General features: G+C 41.3%; 1 protein-coding gene across 1 annotated transcript; it reads right to left on the bottom strand.

Annotated features, from left to right (window-relative positions):
- Positions 1-136: 136 nt before the first annotated feature.
- BOD1 (biorientation of chromosomes in cell division 1) lies at positions 137-12,996 on the bottom strand. The gene is made up of 4 exons (XM_081315872.1): positions 12,767-12,996; positions 7,351-7,475; positions 3,126-3,322; positions 137-1,294 (listed from the first exon to the last, which is right to left on the bottom strand). The coding sequence occupies exons 1-3, from the start codon at positions 12,956-12,958 to the stop codon at positions 3,127-3,129; spliced, it is 513 nt and encodes a 170-aa protein (XP_081171998.1). The 5' UTR covers positions 12,959-12,996; the 3' UTR covers positions 137-1,294; position 3,126.
- Positions 12,997-21,254: the final 8,258 nt, after the last annotated feature.

Below are 21,254 nucleotides of genomic sequence, written 5' to 3' on the forward strand. Positions count from 1 at the left end.
TAAATTCAAAGCAAAAAATTGATACTACAAACTGGAGATAATGGATATTTTTTTTAAAAAAACAAACTAAAATGTTTATTAAATTTATTGTACTTCTATTATAATTTGAAGAACACATTTAGAATGAATGTAAGTTTACACCCCTATCCTTAAGCTACACTGTTAGCAATTATAGAATAAGTATTATTTTTTGCAAGTAAAAATAGGGAAAGTGAAATGAAGCATTACAAATACTTATTGTAGAGTAAGAACGATACAAATAGTCCCTAACATATTGGCCTAGTATTGCTTTAAACTAGTTTAACTAGTATTAAGAGACTGCTTTATGGAGGCACCGTATGATCAGGACATTCAATTTCTGAAGCCTTCTCACCCTCTCAAATTCCTAACAAATCCTTAGAAGTGGACACAAATACTACTGAGCCGATACATCAGTTCATTGTGATGACAAAGGTATCCATATATAAAAACACTTCCACAATTGAGATTTTTTCTAATATTTTATTATTAAAAGTGTTTCAGATATTTGTTTTTCAAATATTTGAGCACAAATGTCCATCAGAGTTTTGGGGACTCTCCAAGCAGCTTTGAACAGGCACCTGAAGAATCTCACAAATGAGACAACTGTCTCCTACTGCAAAGCCCCCAGGAGAAGCCATTTCTCGTTCCATGCCAATTTCTTTGATCAGACTGTAAGGAGCTGAGCATCAACGTATGAAAGATATCACTTCCAGAAATCTGGCAGAGACTTTGCTTTGGACACTGGTAAAAAGCCAATTATGAAAAATTCTTGACTTGGATAGGCACTGCAAGTGAGGTATTACTTAAATTCAATAACGATCTAGTCCCCAAGAATCATTTTCTAGTAACTTGAACTGCTTTATACTTGCATGCCCACTGCTCAATTACTAGCCTTCTGGGTAATTCTGACACAGTGGCCTCTAAGGAAAGCAAGCAGACTGAAAAATGTACCCTTTTCCTATTGCTACATTTCCCAATACCACCAAATCCACTAACATCACACCTGAAACCCTTTTCCCTATTGTGGCTCCTTAAAAGATGCCATTCCCCTAAAAGAAATAGCAAAACAGATGCTACTTCACCAAATAGCAATCTCTTCCACATCTAGCTGATGCCTCCGTACCAAACAGAAACCATTGGTGACTTTGGTCAACCCTATTCTTCAATCGCAGTTGATAATAGCTGACAATCTGTACTCCTGCAGATATGTAGCCCGTTGCCAAATTGTCAGCCTGGGTTTTGAAACTGCAGCCACCTTAAATCCAGAAATGCACTGCAAAAGGAAAAGATAAGAATCAGTTTTGCTCTACTCTCATTAAACCAGCTGCTACTTCAGCTTAATTAAGATTAATAGCCAAACAAAAAGGCTCCAAATTTAGCTTAAACCTGGTTACAGGGAGTGCTTGAGTTACGAATGTAATGGAGCCTGCCCATTCCATTTGTAACTCGAGGATTCGTAAGAGTGAATGGCATACTTTGAACACCGTCACTCCTTGCTTTCGCCCACACATTCGCTAATCAAATGTGTGGGTCACTGAGTGCACATGAGGTGTATCAGGGTGGGGAAAGCCAACGGTAAGACTGAGGCACCAATATGCTGTGATAACCAAACAAAGATTAAGGTGAGTGCTCTCAATTTTGTATTAGGATTTAGCAACTGTATTTTCTCTTGACAAATGACTAAAATACAGTTATTTTATACACTAAAAAGTGGAGTCTCTTCCCCATCTGACTTGCCTTTAAAATAATCCTAGAAGCAACAAGACACTGTGCTTTCCAATGCCTTAAGGCATAGCTTTAAAAGAGAATCTGTATTCTTTTTCTATGACTAAGTAAGGGGAGGGATATGCCCTTAATATCACACTGAACTTTATATGCACATTGTGTGTGAAGTCAGAGAAAACGTTTGCCATATTTTCTCTGTGATGCAGACTACAGGGTAGCAACTCGTGATTCTGGTAAAGAAAAAGAAGCTCAAAACCCGAAAGGCAAATTTCCTATTCGCATCTTTGAGCAAGGTGGATCTCTGCTACAAATAGGGACTGTAGACCTAGTTCTCTATGTTCTAAATCTCTAACGGCATGATAACCGATGCACGTTGAAACTCGCTGTAGTTAATTTTTGATTCAGAATGGTGAGTTGTGTTTTATGGAGCACCTAACAGAAATGGTTAGTATTTACCAACACTAGGATGCTTTATCTGGAGTCTGCAAAACATCTCAATGTCCCGCAAGATGAGAGCTAGATGAGAGACAGCCACTGACTCTTTTTATACATTGTGTAAGTTACCCGAAATCAGTCAGTTAAGATAATTCAGGCTCAGCTGAAAACAACGCTACGATTCTCTATGTTATTCTTCACATTTTTAATGACTGGTCCACTTTTTTTTTTGTTTTCCCAAAATTAATGAACTCTTAATAAAGTAAGCCTTTATTGCAACCATTTGAGTTGCAATCCTTCCTGTATCTTTTGAGTAACCAAACTGCTGCCTCGCCTGGTAAAAAATGTACTGTTGTACAGTAATCCAGTGCTTTAAATGACAAATATTATAGACTTCAAAGTCACAGTTTGTTCTTACTTTTGCAGTAATTTTTGGCACAGACCTGACAATCAAATGCTGCCTTTTGGCTATTTAATTTACATGAGTGGTTCACAGAAGGATGACAGGTAGTCCTCGTCTACAACAGTTCGGTTTGGTTAGTGACTATCTAAAGTTACAATGGCATTGAAAAAAGTGACTTATGACCATTTTTCACACTTATGACCGTTGTAGCAGCCCATGGTCACATGATTGACATTCAGTTGCTTGACAACTGATTCACATTTATGACGGTTGTGGTGTCCCAGGGTCACGTAATCCCCTTTTGCGACCTTCTGACAAGCAAAGTCAATGGGGAAGCCAGATTCACTTAACAACCATGTCACTAATTTAACAACTGCAGTGATTCACTTAACAACGGCGGCAAGAAAAGTTGTAAAATGGGGCAAAATTCACTTAACGAATGCCTCACGTAGCCACATACAATTTTGGGCTTAATTGTGGTCGTAAGTTGAGGACTACCCGTACAAGCGTGTGCAAAGAAAGACGTACAGAAATACCAGACCTTACGAGGCATCTTGGGGTGGAGAAGGATTCTGAGTCTCAGGCTCTGGGGGTGGAGCTGGCACCGAGTCCTCTTTCTTCTGTGCAGCCAGGAAATCATGAATTGCCTTCTCTATCTGTGGCCTGAAGATGTGGTTTAGTTTTGGATCCACCACCTGAGAAATAATTCTGTCCACTCCAGCTTCCAGCATCCCTGACCTGGGCCAGAGACAAAAGAGCCATTCAGTTTCTGTCAAAGATCTTTCCTGCAGCCCCCACCTAGAGCTCTCCGGAGCCATCATGTCAACTGCAATTAGCTTTACAGTGGCAAGAATGACAGCGTTCTTGGCAGCATTTACACGGGAGAAGCACCCCAACTTTTGTAAAGAAAACTCCCAATTGGTTCTGAGCCTGTACTTCCAAGGGTGCTTGCAAAATGGACAACAGAGATGCAATTGCCCAATCACTTCAAAAGTATCGTGGTTAGAAGTTGTGGTCGGGCGCTTGCGGGATGCAAATAAAAACAAACAAAAGCATGCCTTCACACAAAGCAGAGGAAGGAAAAATAAAATAAAAGCACACCCATTTGGTAGAGATAGGTGGGGTTTGGAGTGAGGAAGGTGACCTTTTTGGCTGGTACGTGAGAAGAAGAAGAGAAAGGTGGCCTTCACCCCAGGCTCTACCACTGTCAATCGCTCTGACATCTGCCAAGTCTAGACATATGGGAACCTTTTTTCACAAGGCAAAAACAAACATTTGCAACACATGACAGAGAGCTTTTTTGAGAACAGTGTGTCAAAACCCAAGAAGTGACATTGCTTCAAGGCTGCCCCGGATAAAGAGAGCAGGGAATCAGCTGTCTGGTTGGGTTAAGTCATGTCTACAAGAAGTTAGGAAGCAAAAACAGAGACACTGAAGAGCATTTGGGAACGCAAATGCAAACCTAATGTGACCCTACCTCCTGGGCAGAAAACTAACAGTACCTGCTATTTTGAGGCTACGTGGGCACTTAAGAAGATCAGTATTCTTTGACACTCAGCCTTTCAGAAGGGCAGGTCTAATCTGGCATGAACTCTGATCTGCTCAAATGCTTTTCCACCTCCTACTTGGTAAGCTGTGCCTTGTACTGCCATAGTAGCTCTATGCGGTGCAGATAAAGGCTGCAATATTGCTATTATAGTAGGCAAGTTCCCTATAGTAGCAGAATTATACCTAGAAACCATCACTAGGTGCTTTGAGTATCCACAAGATTAGCGCAGGCAGAATTCAGTTGATGATGTTATATTTATCTTATTTCTGAGCCAAACTGATTAAATGAAAAAGGAGGGGATTAAGATTATGTGGTGCACAGTTTGTCCCATGTTATTGTAAAACAAGAAAAAGGATATTCACAATCATGTAACAAGCAAAGCTAAGAATTAGTCAGACAGATGCTGGTTTTTTCTATTACATCGAGGTTTTTCCAAACTGAACATATCTAAATCATAAATATGGCTTACAAAATGCATCTTGGAATAAATTCGTGATAAACTAGTGTTGACTGGTGTTGCAAATGATCATTAGATCTGTTTATATACTGTGCCTTTCTGTCCAGGAAGAAATCAAGAGAAATGCTTAGTAGTCTCTGCCCTACTCTGATTAAGCCATACAAGTCAATAAACTAAACCGAACTGTATTTTGAGCTCAATGTGTGCTCTTGCTCTATTTATATGAAACACCTGCATCTTACTGCATTCAATTAAGGCCTGGAGGACTTGAGATGGGTTCAGTGGGGGCTCTTATTTGAAAGTATAGCAGATAAAAAAATAAAGGCAGGATATAAATAAATAAATACATAAAGGTGGGAAATGAAGCAGCCTCTTGGATGAGAAGCGAAACATCCTCAAAGAAAAACAAAGAAAGTCCAGTTGCTGTTTGAAAAAGCACCTCTGGGACAACCATGACCTGGATGACTAAGAATCTCCATAGGCGTCTAGACATAAATGAATAAAAATTATTTTTAAAATTGCCAGTTAAAGCCTTAAGTCCTTTGCCTTGTGGAGTCTGCATGTTAGAATTTAAAACAGGGCTTTATCAGCACCACCTTTGAACTTCACCGCACATTATTATGGCACTACTGTATGTTTTAGCATATCTAAACATAGAAAAAGAATCAGGTCAGACTTATTATTCCTTGTTTCAATGTTAAATTTTCAAGAAAATGATAATTTGATAAGTGTAGTAATTTGTACAGGCTGTAAGACTTAATTCTTATAAAAACCCAAAGATTAAATGTTTCAAAATTCTTTCTTCAAAATGATCAGATTCACTTTATTGTTTTTAGTATCTCCAAATAAGCAGCATAATTCAAAAGGAATTATAAAAACAAGGCAAATGGTTAAGAGTTATGACAATATGTGAAAAACCTATTTCAGAACATCTGCTAGACTCATTTAGAAGATGTTATTGAAATATGATTTAGAAATCGAACAAATTGAAAGATGATATGACTAAGTGAATAAAGAATTTAAACTATACAATTGCTATGTAACAATAGGATTGCTGTTAAATGGAAGACAAATGAATGTTACGCATAGAGAAAACTAACACAAGAAATTTTATCATTGGTATATTACTATAGTGAAGGTTGCCCAAACACATTTTCTAAAAACTGCTGGAAGTGCAACAATTATGTCAAATAATATTTTTCTATCTGGTGGCACTGTTGTAAAGCTCAACAATTCTGAAAGATGATATATTACAGAATGAAACAGCTTTAAAAGCTGAATTCTCTTTTCTGCCAACTGTTTTCATTAAACATTATCAAACTTCTATCCCTACTAAGTACACTTAGTTGGCTTTCAATATGACAACAGCTGCCAACATTCTTTATGCCTTTTACTAGAGATCACATATAATTCCCTCTTTAGAAGAATGGCAAATTAAGCTATGGGAGTATTCATCTTGCTAAAAATCTTATATTTGAAAAATAAGTTTAATACATAACGTAATTTACCTTGGAAAATATTTGTGGATTATAATTCTACATATGGATATGAAGTACACCTGAAGTTAGGTTTCTCTTAATATAGGTTTTTATATTAGTTTTAGCTTGATAAATATACAATTTTTAGATTAAACATTTTGGTTAATTGTTAATTCTACAATGATCACTTTTTAAAATAATGAACATTGGCTTGATTCCACAATCGTTTTAAAGTCTTAAACTGATACCAGACGTTTTAATATGCAATACTAATCAAACATTAATTTGAATTTTTATTTAGTTTGTATAGTTTTTATATTTCTTTCAGTTTTTCTTATTCTGTTTTTCTTCTTGGCTATGATTTAAATATCTACTACTAAATACACACTACATTTTAGCACATGTATAGTGGCAGATTGTAATCCATTATTTCCTCTCCACTGCATGCTTCAAATAGAAGTATGTTTGTCTCATTTCTCCTGAATAATTTACTATATTAAAATTAAAAAGTTACAGAAGGCTGTCAAAATCTAATTTTACTTAAACCACAGGATGTAATTAAATTAGTGAATATTCTCTACATATTTACAAAGAACAAACGCTGTGCTGTTTAAACTGATTAACTGCAGTAGCTACTCAGGAAACTGTACAAAGTGTGTTACTACTGCACTCTGCTGGACAAAAGTACACGGCACAATTTTAAGCTAATGGAACTACTGAGTTTTATTCGGGACTGGAGGTGAGAAAAGATGAGGAGATTTAAAATACTGCAAATCACTAATATGCCATTTTCACCTCAGGAGAGGTTGCTTGTAATCCTCATTATGTGGCCACTTGTTCTAGAAACATGAGTCCTGTAAGAATGCTTCGATGCCCCATCGTATTACATTTATATAGTATATTGCATATATGTTCAGTCTTTCTCTGAAAATTCAACCAGATATATGGAGATTTCCATATAAACTGTCATCTCTCCTTAATTGAAACATGCTATTTTCTTGATACTGACTACTGCATGAACCTAGGAAAAGTCAGGTCTTCTTTAAGAAGTTTATAGGGGCAGCATGCCCACATCCATATGGATGCACAAATAGCTGCACCATATCAAAATGTCCAAAGGCCATCGGTCAGATTGCAAAGGTGCCTAAGTAACACCTCAATAGATAAAACATATATAGTTGAAGGCCTACCCAAAGCATCAGGGAGCATTCTTATAATTCCTATCCAAATATAAGGGTTTATTTCTCTTCAACAATTTTTATATTTAGTACCTTCTACTTACTGAATCACACTCTGTCTGAGCCCATTCCGCAGTTGGTTTTTGTTCATTGCTGGGTTCCATTCTTGCTTATCCAGGTGGGTAGATACAAAGTTGTCCACTTTCTGTCTCAAATTCTGATAAGCTGGCTAAACAAAATTGCATAATGAATACAACAAACTTGATGGGTTTCTTATAAAATCCTCCTCGGGGGGGTGGGTTAAAAAATTATTCTGGTCAAACTTTTGACAAACAGTTCTAAAAGAAAAACAACACAAAGCCTAACAGCAAACTGAAAGATAAGAAAATGATACAAGCAGGAGAAAGCGCAGAAGCATACAGGAATGCCTCCTAAGGCACATTTTGCTTGTTAAGCCTATGCTTTACATCCACTCTTTTGGAACAGCACACACAAAGAATATTCTTCAAATAAGATGATGCGGGTTTTTTTTAGCTCTGAAGGCAAAAAGATACCTCATAGCTTCTAAGGCTTCTAAAGTGGCCCCGTCAGTTACTGTTCTTAAAACTCCCTTTTCACTGCAGAAGGGAGCCACCCAATCGTGGTAAAAGGTCTACTTTAAAAGGTTGCAGCTAGATGTTAAATCCATGCCTCCATGTCCTCTGAAGCACCCTTTCCCCTGATACACTGCACTTCTGTATTGATTTATATAAGCTGGATTCTTGGTTGTTGTTGTTGTTAGTTGCGAAGTCGTGTCCGACCCATCGCGACCCTATGGATAACGTTCCTCCAGGCCTTCCTGTCCTCTACCCTCTTCTGGAGTCCCTACTGCTTCTGTGACTCCATCCAGCCACCTCATTCTCTGTCGTCCCCTTCTTCTATTGCCCTCAATCTTTCCCAGCATTAGGCTCTTCTCCAGTGAGTCCTTCCTTCTCATTAGGTGGCCAAAGTATTTGAGTTTTAGCTTCAGGATCTGGCCTTCTAAAGAGCAGTCAGGGTTCATCTCCTCTAGGACTGACCGGTTTGATCGCCTTGCAGTCCAAGGGACTCGCAGGAGTCTTCTCCAGCACCATAGTTCAAAGGCTTCAATTCTTTGGCGCTCAGCCTTTCTTATGGTCCAGCTTTCACTGCCATACATTGCAACTGGGAAGACCATAGCCTTGACTATACGCACTTTTGTTGACAGGGTGATGTCTCTGCTTTTTTAGTGTGCTGTCTAGATTTGCCATGGCTTTCCTCCCAAGGAGCAAGCGTCTTTTAATTTCTTGGCTACATTCTTGGTTAAGGCTCCCCATATATTCCTGATAATGTTCAAAAGTTCCTTCTACAGTAAGTAGAAGAATGATAGCAAAGCTTGCTATTTGGGAAGAAGAAACAGTAGAACAGTACAGCTTCTTTAGATAAAATGTTATTACGTTTCCCCTACCCCGAAAATACGCCCTAGCTTGATTTTTGGGATTGAGCCTAATATAAACCCTACCCCCAAAATAAGCCCTAGGTGCAGGCCTAAAAATCAAGCTAGTGTGTGTGTGTAGCTGCTCGCGCTCCGCACCCATTTACCTGTTCTGTACCAGCCTGCTACCGGCCTTGCAGAAAAGGCAACCCCTTTACAGACGGCAAGAGGCTGGAATACGTCTGCCAAATTTATTACAAAAACAAACAAGACACCAGCAAACCAGCCCTCCCCAAACATTCCCTTTATAAAGAGTTCAGGGCGTGGCCTCTCTCTGCCTCCTTCCGAGAAGCCCCACAGCCTTCCTCTGTTTACTCCTACTTGACTGCCTCCTGCGTCAGGCGTCTTTGAACAGGGCCAGCTGTGGGTCATCTTCATCCACACTGTCAAGCTCACACAGCTGGGTCTCCATGGTGACCAAGTGGGAGGGGCCTGCCTGAGGGCTATCATCAGCAAGATCTTCAACCCCCTCAGCAAGGTCTTCAACACCCCCCTCCTCCTCTGATTCGTCCGACCCAACTGCCGAACCCACAGGCTGACCCTGAATCACAACATTACCTTAGGACTGCTACAACCAGGCCTCCCATGCCCTGATACCTGTCGTTGATTCAATCCATAGCTTGGTTCTGCAAAACCTCAGCAGCCGAGCACCAAGCTATGGATTAAATCTATAGCTCAGTACTCGGCTGCTTAGGCCTTCTGGAAAGGCCTGACTGCAAAATGCAGGCCTAAATGCAGCTGCAGAACTTTGGCCCCAGAAGAAATTGACTGGCTGGGTGGGGCTGTTGGTGCCGGAGGTGAGATAAAGTCTACCCTGGAAATAAGACCTGGTGCCTCTTTTGGAGGCCAAAAAAAACAAAAAACAAAAACCCGGTCTTATTTTGGGGGAAACACGATAGCTTATTAGAGAAAGAAAGGATACATGTAGAGCAGACATGTCAAACTTGTGACGTCACGTGACATCGCGCAATGTATCGGGACTGTTTTGCCATTGCCGGCAATGGGGTGGACGCGGCTTTTGAGTGACACGTCTGGTCCGTGGGCCGGCAGTTTGACACCCCTGATGTAGAGGAAAATAAAGTATACAGTACTGCTTTCTGAAAATTATATATCAAAAGAACTTTAGAGCAGGGATGCAAATTCTATATATTGCTGGATTCCAGCCTCTATCACTGCTGGTTAGCATACCGGCCCCAAATTTAAAGATTTAGATTTGGAATCTTATGTTCTAATATTCATTTCACAAAAGTATGACAATGTTTTTATATTTAAAAATACTTGATTAGTCTCAAGAATATATACAAACTTAAATACATATTACGATTTAACAAATTTTGAGCATCATCTAACTGTTCTGTACCAGCCTGCTACCGGCCCTGCAGCAAAAGCAGGGACAACCCCTTTTACAATAAGGCAAGAGGCTGGAATACGCCTGCCAAATTTATTGCTACAAAAACAAACGGAACAAGATACAAACCAAGAAACAGGAGCTTTAAGAAACAAGAACTATCCAAGCGGTTGCCTTCAGCAAACCAGCCCTCCCACACATTCCCCTTAAATACAGTTCAGGGCGTGGCCTCTCTCTGCCTCCTTCCGAGGTGCCCCATTGCCTTCCTCTGTTTACTCCTGACTGCCTCCTGCGTCGGGCGTCCTTGAACAGGGCCAGCTGTGTGTCATCTTCATCCACGCTGTCAGGCTCACACAGCTGGGTCTCCACCAGGTGGGAGGGGCCTGGCTGAGGGCTCTGCGGAGCCTCAAAGCCATCATCAGCAAGCTCTTCAACACCCCCCTCCTCCTCCTCTGAGTCGTCCGACCCAACTGCCGAACCCACAGACTGACCCTGAATCACAACACTAACCTGCTAACTTTTACAGAATGCTGATAGAAGAGAACTACATCATAAATTAAGAGTTAAAATTTATGATTATAAACCTTCCATATAGTTTGACCTCGAAAGAGTCTATTTGTTCATTAAATATATATTCTGAATTTCTACATTTAGAAGTGTTATTGTACTTATTGTACAATAATTATTGAAAGTACAAAAATATAGATCAGGGGTCAGCAACCTGAAACAGTGAAAGAGCCACTTGGAACTGGTTCCCTCACAAAAGGAAAAACTGGGAGCCGCAAAAAATGTGAGCGCATGCACGTACATGCACGCATGCGCAGAACAGGGTTTGACTGAAGAGTGGAGCCAAGGCGAGATATGCACCTACCCTGCATATTTGAATTGATTGGTTGAACTTTTTTACTCCCACTTTTTTGGGGGGGGGACTGCACATGGCAGAGGACTGGGAGCCGCAGGAGACGGCTGAAAGAGCCGCATGCGGCTCTGGAGCTGCGGGTTGCAGACCTGTGACCTAAGGTTTATACATTGACTCAAATAAACAATAACTTATTTGGCTACTTACAATAAGTGGACAACTTTACAAAATTTTATCCTTCCCCATCCACATTACAGTATAAATGCCAAGCAAGAATGCACATAGGCAGTTTGACAATGTGGTAACTTTTACAAATCAAATTAGCAGTTTCAGTCCTTCATTGTAGAGACAGTGATTTCTATATTGAAATTGAAAGGTTGAGGGCAATAGAAGAATGGGACGACAGAGAATGAGGTGGCTGGATGGAGTCACTGAAGCAGTAGGAGTGGGCTTAAAGGGACTCCAGAAGATGGTAGAGGACAGGAAGGCCTGGAGGAACGTTGTCCATGGGGTCGCCAGGGGTTGGACACGACTTCGCAACTAACAACAACAACAACATTGAAATTTACTTTGCACAGAAAGAACACTAAGACGTCTGATCCTACACGATTGCCAGGCTATGGAAATTATGATAATAATTTAATATCTAAGATTTAACATAGTATTTTCTTGCACCTTAGCCTGATGCAAAGTTCAGCAACCTCTCACATCCAGAACACTGGTTCTCGATGTCTCCTATTTCAAGTCTCACCAGTGACCATACTGAAAGAATCTGAGTTGCACCAGTGAAAGAGGAGTAAAGCTCACCTTTTCCAGTGGGCTTACAATTTTATTTTACTGTTCATTTACAAGCACCCTAAGATTAGGTCTGCTGTTGTAGTTGAAAAATGGAGTACAGCTGTGACGTGATCCATACGCGAAGGAGGAAAAGATGCCCACCTTCAAATCAAACACCAGCTGCCTGCAATTAGTGCAGGTTCGCATCCCACCAGGCTCAAGGTTGACTCAGCCTTCCATCCTTCCGAGGTAGGTAAAATGAGGACCCAGATTGTTGGGGGCAATTAAGCTGACTTTGTAATAATGCCGCTTGGGGTGTGTGTGAAAGCCCTAATAAGCAGGCATATACATAGAATGAAGGCTACTGCTAAGCTTGTAAGCCGCCCTGAGTCTTCGGAGAAGGGCGGGATATAAATGGAATGAAAATAAAAATAAAAAATAAACAGGAGCCCCAGCTAAAAACACAGACCGCTGTTACTTGCAGAGACCACTAAGAATGCCCTTATCCCCGTTTCCCCTCCAAATCCAGATCGCCGTGCCCAGCACAGCCTGACTAGTGCAGCGTTTTCCAACCTTAGGAACTTGAAGATGCGTGGACTTCAACTCCCAGAATTCCCCAGCCAGCATAGCTGGCTGGGGAATTCTGGGAGTTGAAGTCCACGCATCTTCAAGTTCCTAAGGTTGGGAAACGCTGGACTAGTGAACGGGGCTGCTTTCTGGTCGGGCAGCCTCTGCCCAAAACAACAACTCGAGTGACTGTCTGGGGAGGAATGAGAAGAAACAGGCGGAAAGGGCAAGACAATGTGGAAAATCTACAAAAGGAAGTTGCTATCGTTACCCCCGCCCGAAGCAAAACGATACCTGTCCCTGGTTGGAAGGACCCCGTAGGATGGACTTATTGTGGGTATCGAAGTTTTCTCAATGTCCCCAAACAGGGACTCTTCCCTCTCCCCCCCTCCCACTCCAAATTATGGGCGGGGCTTATTTAGGTTCCCACAATGGCAGCGGAGGGATCGTCGCAGCGCAGGCGAAGAAAGGCGCTACCTTGGTATCGACGTCGGCCAGGCAGTCCCGGCGAAAGGCGTCAAAGAGGCCGCGGCTCTTGAGCTGCCCGACGATGAGGCCGATGAGCTGCGCGTCGCCAGGGGGCAGCGAAGCCGGGTCGGTCCCGCCCGGCCCCGCTGAATTCCCACCAGCTCCGCCCGCACCTGAGGATGCCCCGCCGGGTTCCGCCATCCCCCACCCCCGGCCGGGTCCCCGTTGCCCTTCTACTCCCGGCAGGAGGCAACGCGGCGGCCGCAGCACAAGTCCAAAGGGCAGCAGCTGTTGGCGCTGTTCATGCGGCGGTCGCAGATATTCTGCATCACGGTTTCCCGCCGCAGCTTGGGACACGCAAGCTCGTCAAGGCAAAAGCGACCATCGCGCGTGTCTATTACGTCCCCTTCTACCCCCCACCCCCAACCCGGCGGCAGGGAGAGGCGAGGGGATGCTGGGTATTGTAGGAGCAGGCCTGGCTCGAAAGCGGGCGGGAGCACTTGTGGTGATGCAGCGTGAGGGAAAAGCTGCACGGAGGCTTCCCACCACATTTACAAGAGTACCCCTCATCCAGTTGTGTTAGACTATGACTCCCATCATTCCCCTTAGAACAGGGGTAGGCAACCTCGGCGCTTTTATGACTCATGGACTTCAACTCCCAGAATTCCTGAGATAGCTGACTCAGGAATTCTGGGAGTTGAAGTCCATGAGTCATAAAAGAGCCGAGGTTGCCTACCCCTGCCTTAGAATGAGGAATAATATAAGGATACTGGGAGTTGTAGTCCATTACTATCTAGATCTACCTTCAGAGCTCTGTAGTGCTTATTGTTCTGCCTTCGACCCCCCCCCCCGCCAGCACTTGCCGATCTTAAGAAATAATGCACCGAATGACGTTTTATTAATAAAATTATTCTGCAGATAGCTCTGCTCTATTTTGTTGAATGTGCCGAAGCAACCCGAAGCTACAGCAGGCTGCAGTGGTCATTAGTAGGACGTACTAGTACACACAACAGTCCCAAAATGCGTAACACTCCCTTGAATGTTATCAGTGGGCAGAAGAATCATTCTTGCACTCTCACATTATTGTGCAGATGTGCCCAGAACAATATTATGACTAAATACAATTGGCAATCATCTGGGAGAAAGACACCATGGAAAGACAAGAAGATAACAGTTAAGCTGCTTCCTGTGTCTCATCTGCCGTGTTGCACACTACAAGGGATACTACCAGTACATTATATTCTCTATTAACATTTCTTAAAGATAAGGTTTTTTTTTACCACCAAATGAATGAGGGAAAAATTATTGCTGAGCAAATTAACACAATTTACTGCAGGAGTGTGTGGGAAAACTTTGACACTTGGTAGCTTTGTCATGATAATTAAGAAATACGCTGTTGGAAGTTTGATAAAGTCTTATTAATGGCCCACGGAGTTGCAGACAGATTTGTGTGAAAGTAAATCTCAATGAGACAGCCAGTTTGATGTAGTGGTTAAGGCCCAGGCTAGAAACTGGGAGACCATGAGTTCTAGTCCTGCTTAGGCACAAAGCCAGTGGATCACCTTGGACCAAGTACTCCCTCTCAGCCCTAAAAAATGGAAGCAATGGCAAATCACCTAATAATCCTTCCAAGAAACTACAGGGACATATCCAGGCATTCACCAAGAGTCAAAAACTGACCTAAAGGCACAAAGAAGAAAAGAGGAAAGAAAACCCCATAAGGTCACTTAAGTGAATGGTCAAGTACTTACTTAGGGCAAAACCTGGATAAAGTGCTTTGTAGATACAGAGAACCCCACTGTATGTAGAAAGTCCCAAATATAACCATAGGTGAATGCTACAGTTTTGACTTCATTCCTGATAAGCAAAGACTGGTCTGTTATCCAAAATAGGATTTTGCTCATTGATGATTTCTACCAAAAGAGGGTTTTGGTGGTTTCAAAAACTGCTTATGTTTTATTTTAGAATGTCACAGTATTTATGATGTTACTCTTTTTTTCCAGAACCATGACAATTTTATCAAATTCTATTTTTTCATTGTTGGTTTTTAAACTGTGGGAAGAATCCAGAGAGTGAAATATTTTGGGGAATATTAAAAAGGCAGAATATATTTCCCCAAAGGAATAATGGAGCATATCTTAGAAAAGATAGAAACCAGCCCCCAGAAACCAGCCCCAGCCCCCAAACAGAAACTAGGCAGAGGCCAGCTTTTAGAAATGCAGAAGTGACAATCCTTTCAGAAAGGCTGGCACCAGGAAGCTAGAAGCTGATGAGATTACAAAGGCAAAGACCCCTAAAATCTACATACCCCACCCAAACTTTAAGGACAGGAAACATAATAGGATTAACCCACCAATATCAGATTCAGGTCAAAGTACATGATGCAGGAAATATAAAGACTCAAACAGGAACAGGAAACAACCTCAAAAGTCCCAGAAGGTATAAAAACCCACCACTCCTAGCAACATGTGGTCAGCTTTCCCAGAGCCTCATTTCTGTCTTGCTTTGCTCTTCAATAAACTACAAACCTTCTTTCTAAAGCAGTCTCCATTTTGTTTATACCCAGCTTGGATTGGACCCTGATGAAGATTTTTCATTCAACAAAACCCATGGCTTTATTCAATTAACCCATGTTTTGGCTTCTTACAGTAGAGTAAATCAAAGATTAGCCACCCAAGTTGGATATACACAATATACTGTACTATAGGTAACATTTGCAAACATCAGTTTTTAGGTTTTAAATTTTATATTTTGCACTGACCTACCTACCACTAATTAATATAATTTTATTACATTTATGTTAAGAATGTGCCCTTAGTATCAGGTATTTCATGACTGGCCTGGATGGAAGCAGAATATGGTTTCTATCTGCTTATTCACTTCATTATTATCACCTAAGATGCATCTGAGCTGAACTCAACAATGTAAAAAGTTTTCCTGTTTAGAAACCTGGTAATCTAATGGTATGAAAGTGTCTTCTGGGTTAGCACAATCTAATGTCTATACTGGAATGGCTGTGTCACACAGATGGGTGTACAAGATATCTTAATGCATCTAACATACTGTAGAAACCAACCTTTGAGTAATATCCCTGTGTGGCATTGGTTCAAAATATTGCTATCTGAGGTGCTACTTAAATATTTTCTTTTTCCTCTCTTGCTACACCATTTCCTATTTTTATCTACCTCAGCTTCAAAAAGATGAACAAATAAACATTTGTCTTGGCAGTTTATGCATTCAGTTTGAACCGGGGACTTCCACTATTTGATTTTTATTTTTCTCTCAGTTTAAACCACTTTTACCAAGTTTGGTGCCTCTCAGATGCATTGCATTGCAACTAATATTTCCCCAGCTAATATGGCCCTTTGCTGACACTTCAGATTCAGTACAATATCAATTGTAGAGGGGCTGCAAGGTGTGATCTATAAGCTGGCCATGAGAGGGCGCCATGACATTGCAGTTGACAAAGCTTTTTCTTTCTTTAACCCTAATCTCAAGCAGTGTAGAAAAATATTTTACAGTTGGGGGAAGGGACTACAGTATTCAAAGTCATACAAAAGCCAATAGGCTTCCTTTTGTCTAATAGGCAATTCTACGTATATGCATTGGACTTTGAAAAGCAGAATAAAAAGAGTATTGACACTCTTGAACTTCAGTGCTGAATAAGATGGCTGAGAATACCACTGACCACCTAGAAAACCAACAAATGGATTGTTGAATAAATCACCCCAGAGTTCTCCCTTGAGGCACAGATGATTAAGCTCAGATTATCATACTTTGCATACATTATTCGGAGACCCAGATCCCTGGAGAAAAACAATACTGGGAAAAGCGGAAGAAAAGAAAAGAAGATGACAAACACCATGAACTGGGTGGAGTTAGTTACAGTGATGATGGGTGCATTGTTGGAAGACCTGAAGGACCAGGTTGAGGATGATTGTCCTGGAAAAAAAAGTCTGTTGAATCAACATTGATTTGATGGCACAATCAACTTACATGCACGCATACATATTTATCATGCCTTTCAGGATAAACAATATTATGCAAAGTACAGAGAAGCATTAACAATGAGCCAAAGAAGTAGTAATAGCAATAGCATTTAGACCAGGGATGTCAAACTGCCGGCCTGTGGGCTGGACACATCATCTGGAAGCCACGCCCACCCCATTGCCGGCAATGGCAAAATAGTCCCGATACATCTCGCGACGTCACATGACATCGCAAGTTTGACATGTCTGATTTAGACTTATAGCGCTTTACACCTCTCCCTGGGTCATTTACAATGGCAGCTTTATTTGCAAATTGCTCCCAGTGATCTGGATCTTCATTTTACTTTCCTCAGAAGGATGGAAGGCTGAGTCAACCTTGAGGCCCATCAGGATCAAACTCCAGACCGTGGGCGGAGTTTGCCTGCAATACTGCATTTAACCACTATGCCACCAGGGTGAAATGAAATGAAGATATGAGATAAGAAGCATTAATATTGCTTCTTTTCTCTAATACACACTTAAGTTCTAATTTCCATAGCACTCAATTTCCTCCTCCCCCCCACACCCCTGGAAATCCAAATATCATTTCCATATAATAAGCTAAATAGAAATCTGTTCTTCCACAGTGGTTTTCCTACTTTTGATTTACATTCATTTCTCTCTATAGCCCATATGCCAACCATCTTTTGACCAGCATTTGCATGTCTTAAAATTCTCCGTTTCCCTAGTTTAGTATAAACTTCATTAATGTACATCTATTTATCAACCTGCCCTATATGTAATGTGTAACATTTTTCAGTCAAACAATGATTTTCATGTTTGTTGTTGCGTCAAATGGTCTATTTGACTTTTGCTGCAATTCATTTATATTCTCATACAAGCACACACTATTAACTGCATAAAAAAAGATAGACGCATAAAGTCAGATGGCATTTCCCTAGTTTTGTTCCTTGTCACCTCTTTTACCTTTTCAGTCAGAATTCTGCCAAACATCTCCCCCAAAATACCTAATACCTAATGAACTAAGATACACCCAGCTCTTCCCAAGATTTTCCATTCATTCTTGCTACCTTTTCCTTTGTATAGGGGAACAATGATGGCAATCTTCCAATTGTCAGGCACAGATGCCGTCTTTACACAGATGTTAAGCAAGTCACCCAGCCACTCCATAAGCAAGCCACATCTTTATTTTAACATTACTCAGATTACCACAGGGAAGACAAATGATCACGAGCCGTATGACTGTGCACTTGTTGCATGGCAACTAATCCATGAGAACAGTCCTGAAAATCTGCTGCAGGAACAAGACAAATACTATGCAGACACCCACCCAACTGCACAACACGGCAAGCTTTGCACATACGGACACTGCACATATATACCCATTTCTGAATGGCAGCTAGTAATTACGTATATAAAAAAATCTGCATCCTGGAATAGTGTGTGTCTATGCATGAAAGAGAGGGCAGGATGTTCAAACAGAAGGCTATACATCTCCATTTTGCAGCACACTGAATTGCTCGCCAGTCCAGTCGATTTTAATACAAAAGTGGGTTATTTTGGCTGGTGATGCCATAGTTCAGGTATTAAATATAGAAAACCAAAATATCTTTATTGTATGTGTACAGTGAAAGCTATTGGAGTGGAATGGTTTATCCCAAAGCAAAGGGCAAATTGTCAGTCCTCATGGCAACGCTAATGATTTGTCCTTCAAGGATGAGTCAAAACTTTGGATAGAGGAACAGAGGCAAAACTGTATGCAAAGGAGAAGCTGCATCAAACAGGAATCCAGGTGAACTCATCACATTCATTAATCATTTCTGCCCTTCTGTAGACACTCATGCATATATATCCCCCCTGGAAATATAATTGTTGTCCTTTGTAGTAAAAATTGTAGATATTTTACTCTGATTATTGACCAGAAAGAATGCAGAAGAATATTTTCCTACAAGATGCTTCTTAAGGTCAAAAAAACTTTAATTGGAGGAATTGGTGCTGTTGGCAAAGGAATCCTCATAGAAAGCAGAAACTGTGTCAAAATCACCAAGAATTTTAAAGTCTCCCACTTGCAAATCAGCAGAGCAAAGGGCAGGAATAACAGGAATCAAACTGCAGGCTCAATGCTACCAAATTAAATTAAATAGGAATTTAATTAAATAAATAAATAAATTAAAAGTTCATTCCCCCCCACAACCCAGAGATTAAATTCATGTGCTGTCCCATCATGTTTCCCATGTAAATTCCATTTTCTACAAATGTAGAATTTCCCATGTAAATTCCATTTTCTACAAACAGAACCCAAAAGGCTGGTACAGATCAAAGCATGATGCTTCTTTTTAAAAGAGGGGCATGATAAAACCCATCCTGGGGTGAGCTGTCATGTGACAGATTCTGGTATCTTTGATGCAGGACCTCTTAAAGTTACAGAATCTTGTAGTGCAGGTAGCAGAGTACAATTGGAAGAGAGGCTGGCTGACATGACTTGAAATATCTATGTTTTGAATGACTACCTCAGATTTCTAAAAGCACAGTATAATCTACTGTGAGGTGGCGGTATTGCTACCAGTGTTGCTATGTAACTGTAGACCTGCCGATTTGTAACAGTTTCATACACCCCTCCCAATTTGTGCTATAAATTTGCACAAAGTATGAATTGAGCTTTACAAAGATGGAATACATGAGATTCACTCAAGGTCTGCCATAGAGACTGAAGGTTTGTTGTGGAAGATGTCAGCTGTGTGGCTTGTGGAAAAATACCCTAAGAAAGAGACATTTGCAACTGGACTTGGTCAGAAGACTGTGACGTAGGGACCTCCTGCTCCCATTCATCTGACACAACACTCAACTGTGGGTGTGCCTTTGTCTTTGAAGAAGAAGGCAAAATGGTGAACCCTTGTGGGTGTGGCTTTGCTTGTGAAGAGGGAGGCAATATGGCTGATTCTGAAAACTGAATGCCAGCAGAGGCTCTCCCATGCTTCTTATGCCATGCTGCACACATCCTCGCCTTTTGCAAAGATCTCTCTGATAAACTCAAAGACAAAAAAGGCAAGCACAAAAAATGGAAGAGGGACACATAACTAAGGCAGAATATCAGCAGATAACAGATTCTGCAAAGAAGTCAGGAAAGCAAAGGCTCAGAATGAACAAAGACGTGCAACAAAAATCAAAGATAACAAAAAAAAGTTTCTTTCAACCTATAAATAACAAGAACGGTACTACGTCTACATGGAGGGAAGTAAGCAGTGGGGTACCACAAGGTTCTGTCCTCAGCCCAGTACTCTTCAACAACTTCATAAACAACCTAGATGAGGGAATAGAAGGAGAACTTATCAAATTTGCAGATGACACTAAGCTGGCAGGAATAGCCCACACCCTAGATGATAGGCTGAAGATCTAGAGGGATCTTGACAGACTTGAACACTGGACCCTATCTGTTGTGTATGGGTTGGGGGACAACATAGCTACAGTGCTACTTATACCACCAGGTGGCGCTGTACTGGGACTGTTGCCTATTGGGCTATGTCTCGGCGGGAATACCAGGTTCAAATGGATTGGCCAGGTGGATACCTGGCCAGGTATATATAAGGACTCAGGTAACCCCAAACCCTCAGTACAGTTCTACCACCAATAAAGAGCTGCTATGCTGTACTCATCGGTCTGGCATCTTCCATGCGGTCTAGAACCCACTACACAATACTATCTAACAAAATCAAATTCAATGTAGAGAAAAGTAAAGTCTTAGACTTAGGCAAGAAAAACCAAATATAGATTGGGTGAAACTGGTCTTCATAGCAGCAACTGTAGAGGGATTTTAGAGTTTTAGTGCCGGCATCAAATGCCGGCATCAAATGCCCTTCGCCCAGTGCGCTCCCACAGGGAGGGTCTGCTCAGGGTCCCACCGGTAAGAGATTGCCGGTGGGTGACACCCAGGGATAGGGCCTTCTCAGTGGGGGCGCCTGCCCTCTGGAACCAGCTGCCAGTGGAGCTGAGGACTGCCCCCGACCTCCGGTCATTCCGCCGGGGCCTGAAGACCTGGCTCTTCGAGCTCTCGGGCCCAGGCTGAGGAGTAATTTATTTTAATCGGGGTTTTTTAATTTTTAATCTTTTTTAAATTGGTTTTTAACTTTTGTATTGTTGGTTTTTTTAACTCCCTGTAAACCGCCCTGAGTCCTCAGGGAAAGGGCGGTATATAAATGTAATAAAATTAAATAAATAAATAAATAAATAAATATGAGCTAACAGTGTGCAGTGGCAGCCAAAAAAGCCAATGCAATCCTAAGTTGCATTAACAGAGGGATTCAATCAAGATCACGTGAGGTACTAATACCGCTCTATAAAGCCTTAGTAAGACCACACCTAGAATACTGCAACCAATTTTGGTCTCCACACTATAAAAAAGATGTTAAGACTCTAGAAAAAGTGCAGAGAAGAGCAACCAAGATGATTAGGGGGACTGAAGGCTAAAACATATGAAGAACAGTTACAGGAATTGGGCGTGGCTAATCTAG

This window comes from Vipera berus (assembly GCF_964194415.1).
Source record: "Vipera berus genome assembly, chromosome: 2".
NCBI lineage: Eukaryota > Metazoa > Chordata > Lepidosauria > Squamata > Viperidae > Vipera > Vipera berus.

What these genes read in the sequence shown, in the direction of transcription:
- BOD1 (XM_081315872.1), bottom strand. Translation starts at nt 12,958, where the DNA reads ATGGCGGAACCCGGCGGGGCATCCTCAGGTGCGGGCGGAGCTGGTGGG. An exon ending in TGGCCGACGTCGATACCAAG is followed by an intron (nt 7,476 to 12,766) that starts GTAGCGCCTTTC and finishes AATTTTGTTTAG; the next exon opens with CCAGCTTATCAGAATTTGAG. An exon ending in CTCAGACAGAGTGTGATTCA is followed by an intron (nt 3,323 to 7,350) that starts GTAAGTAGAAGG and finishes TCTCTGGCCCAG; the next exon opens with GTCAGGGATGCTGGAAGCTG.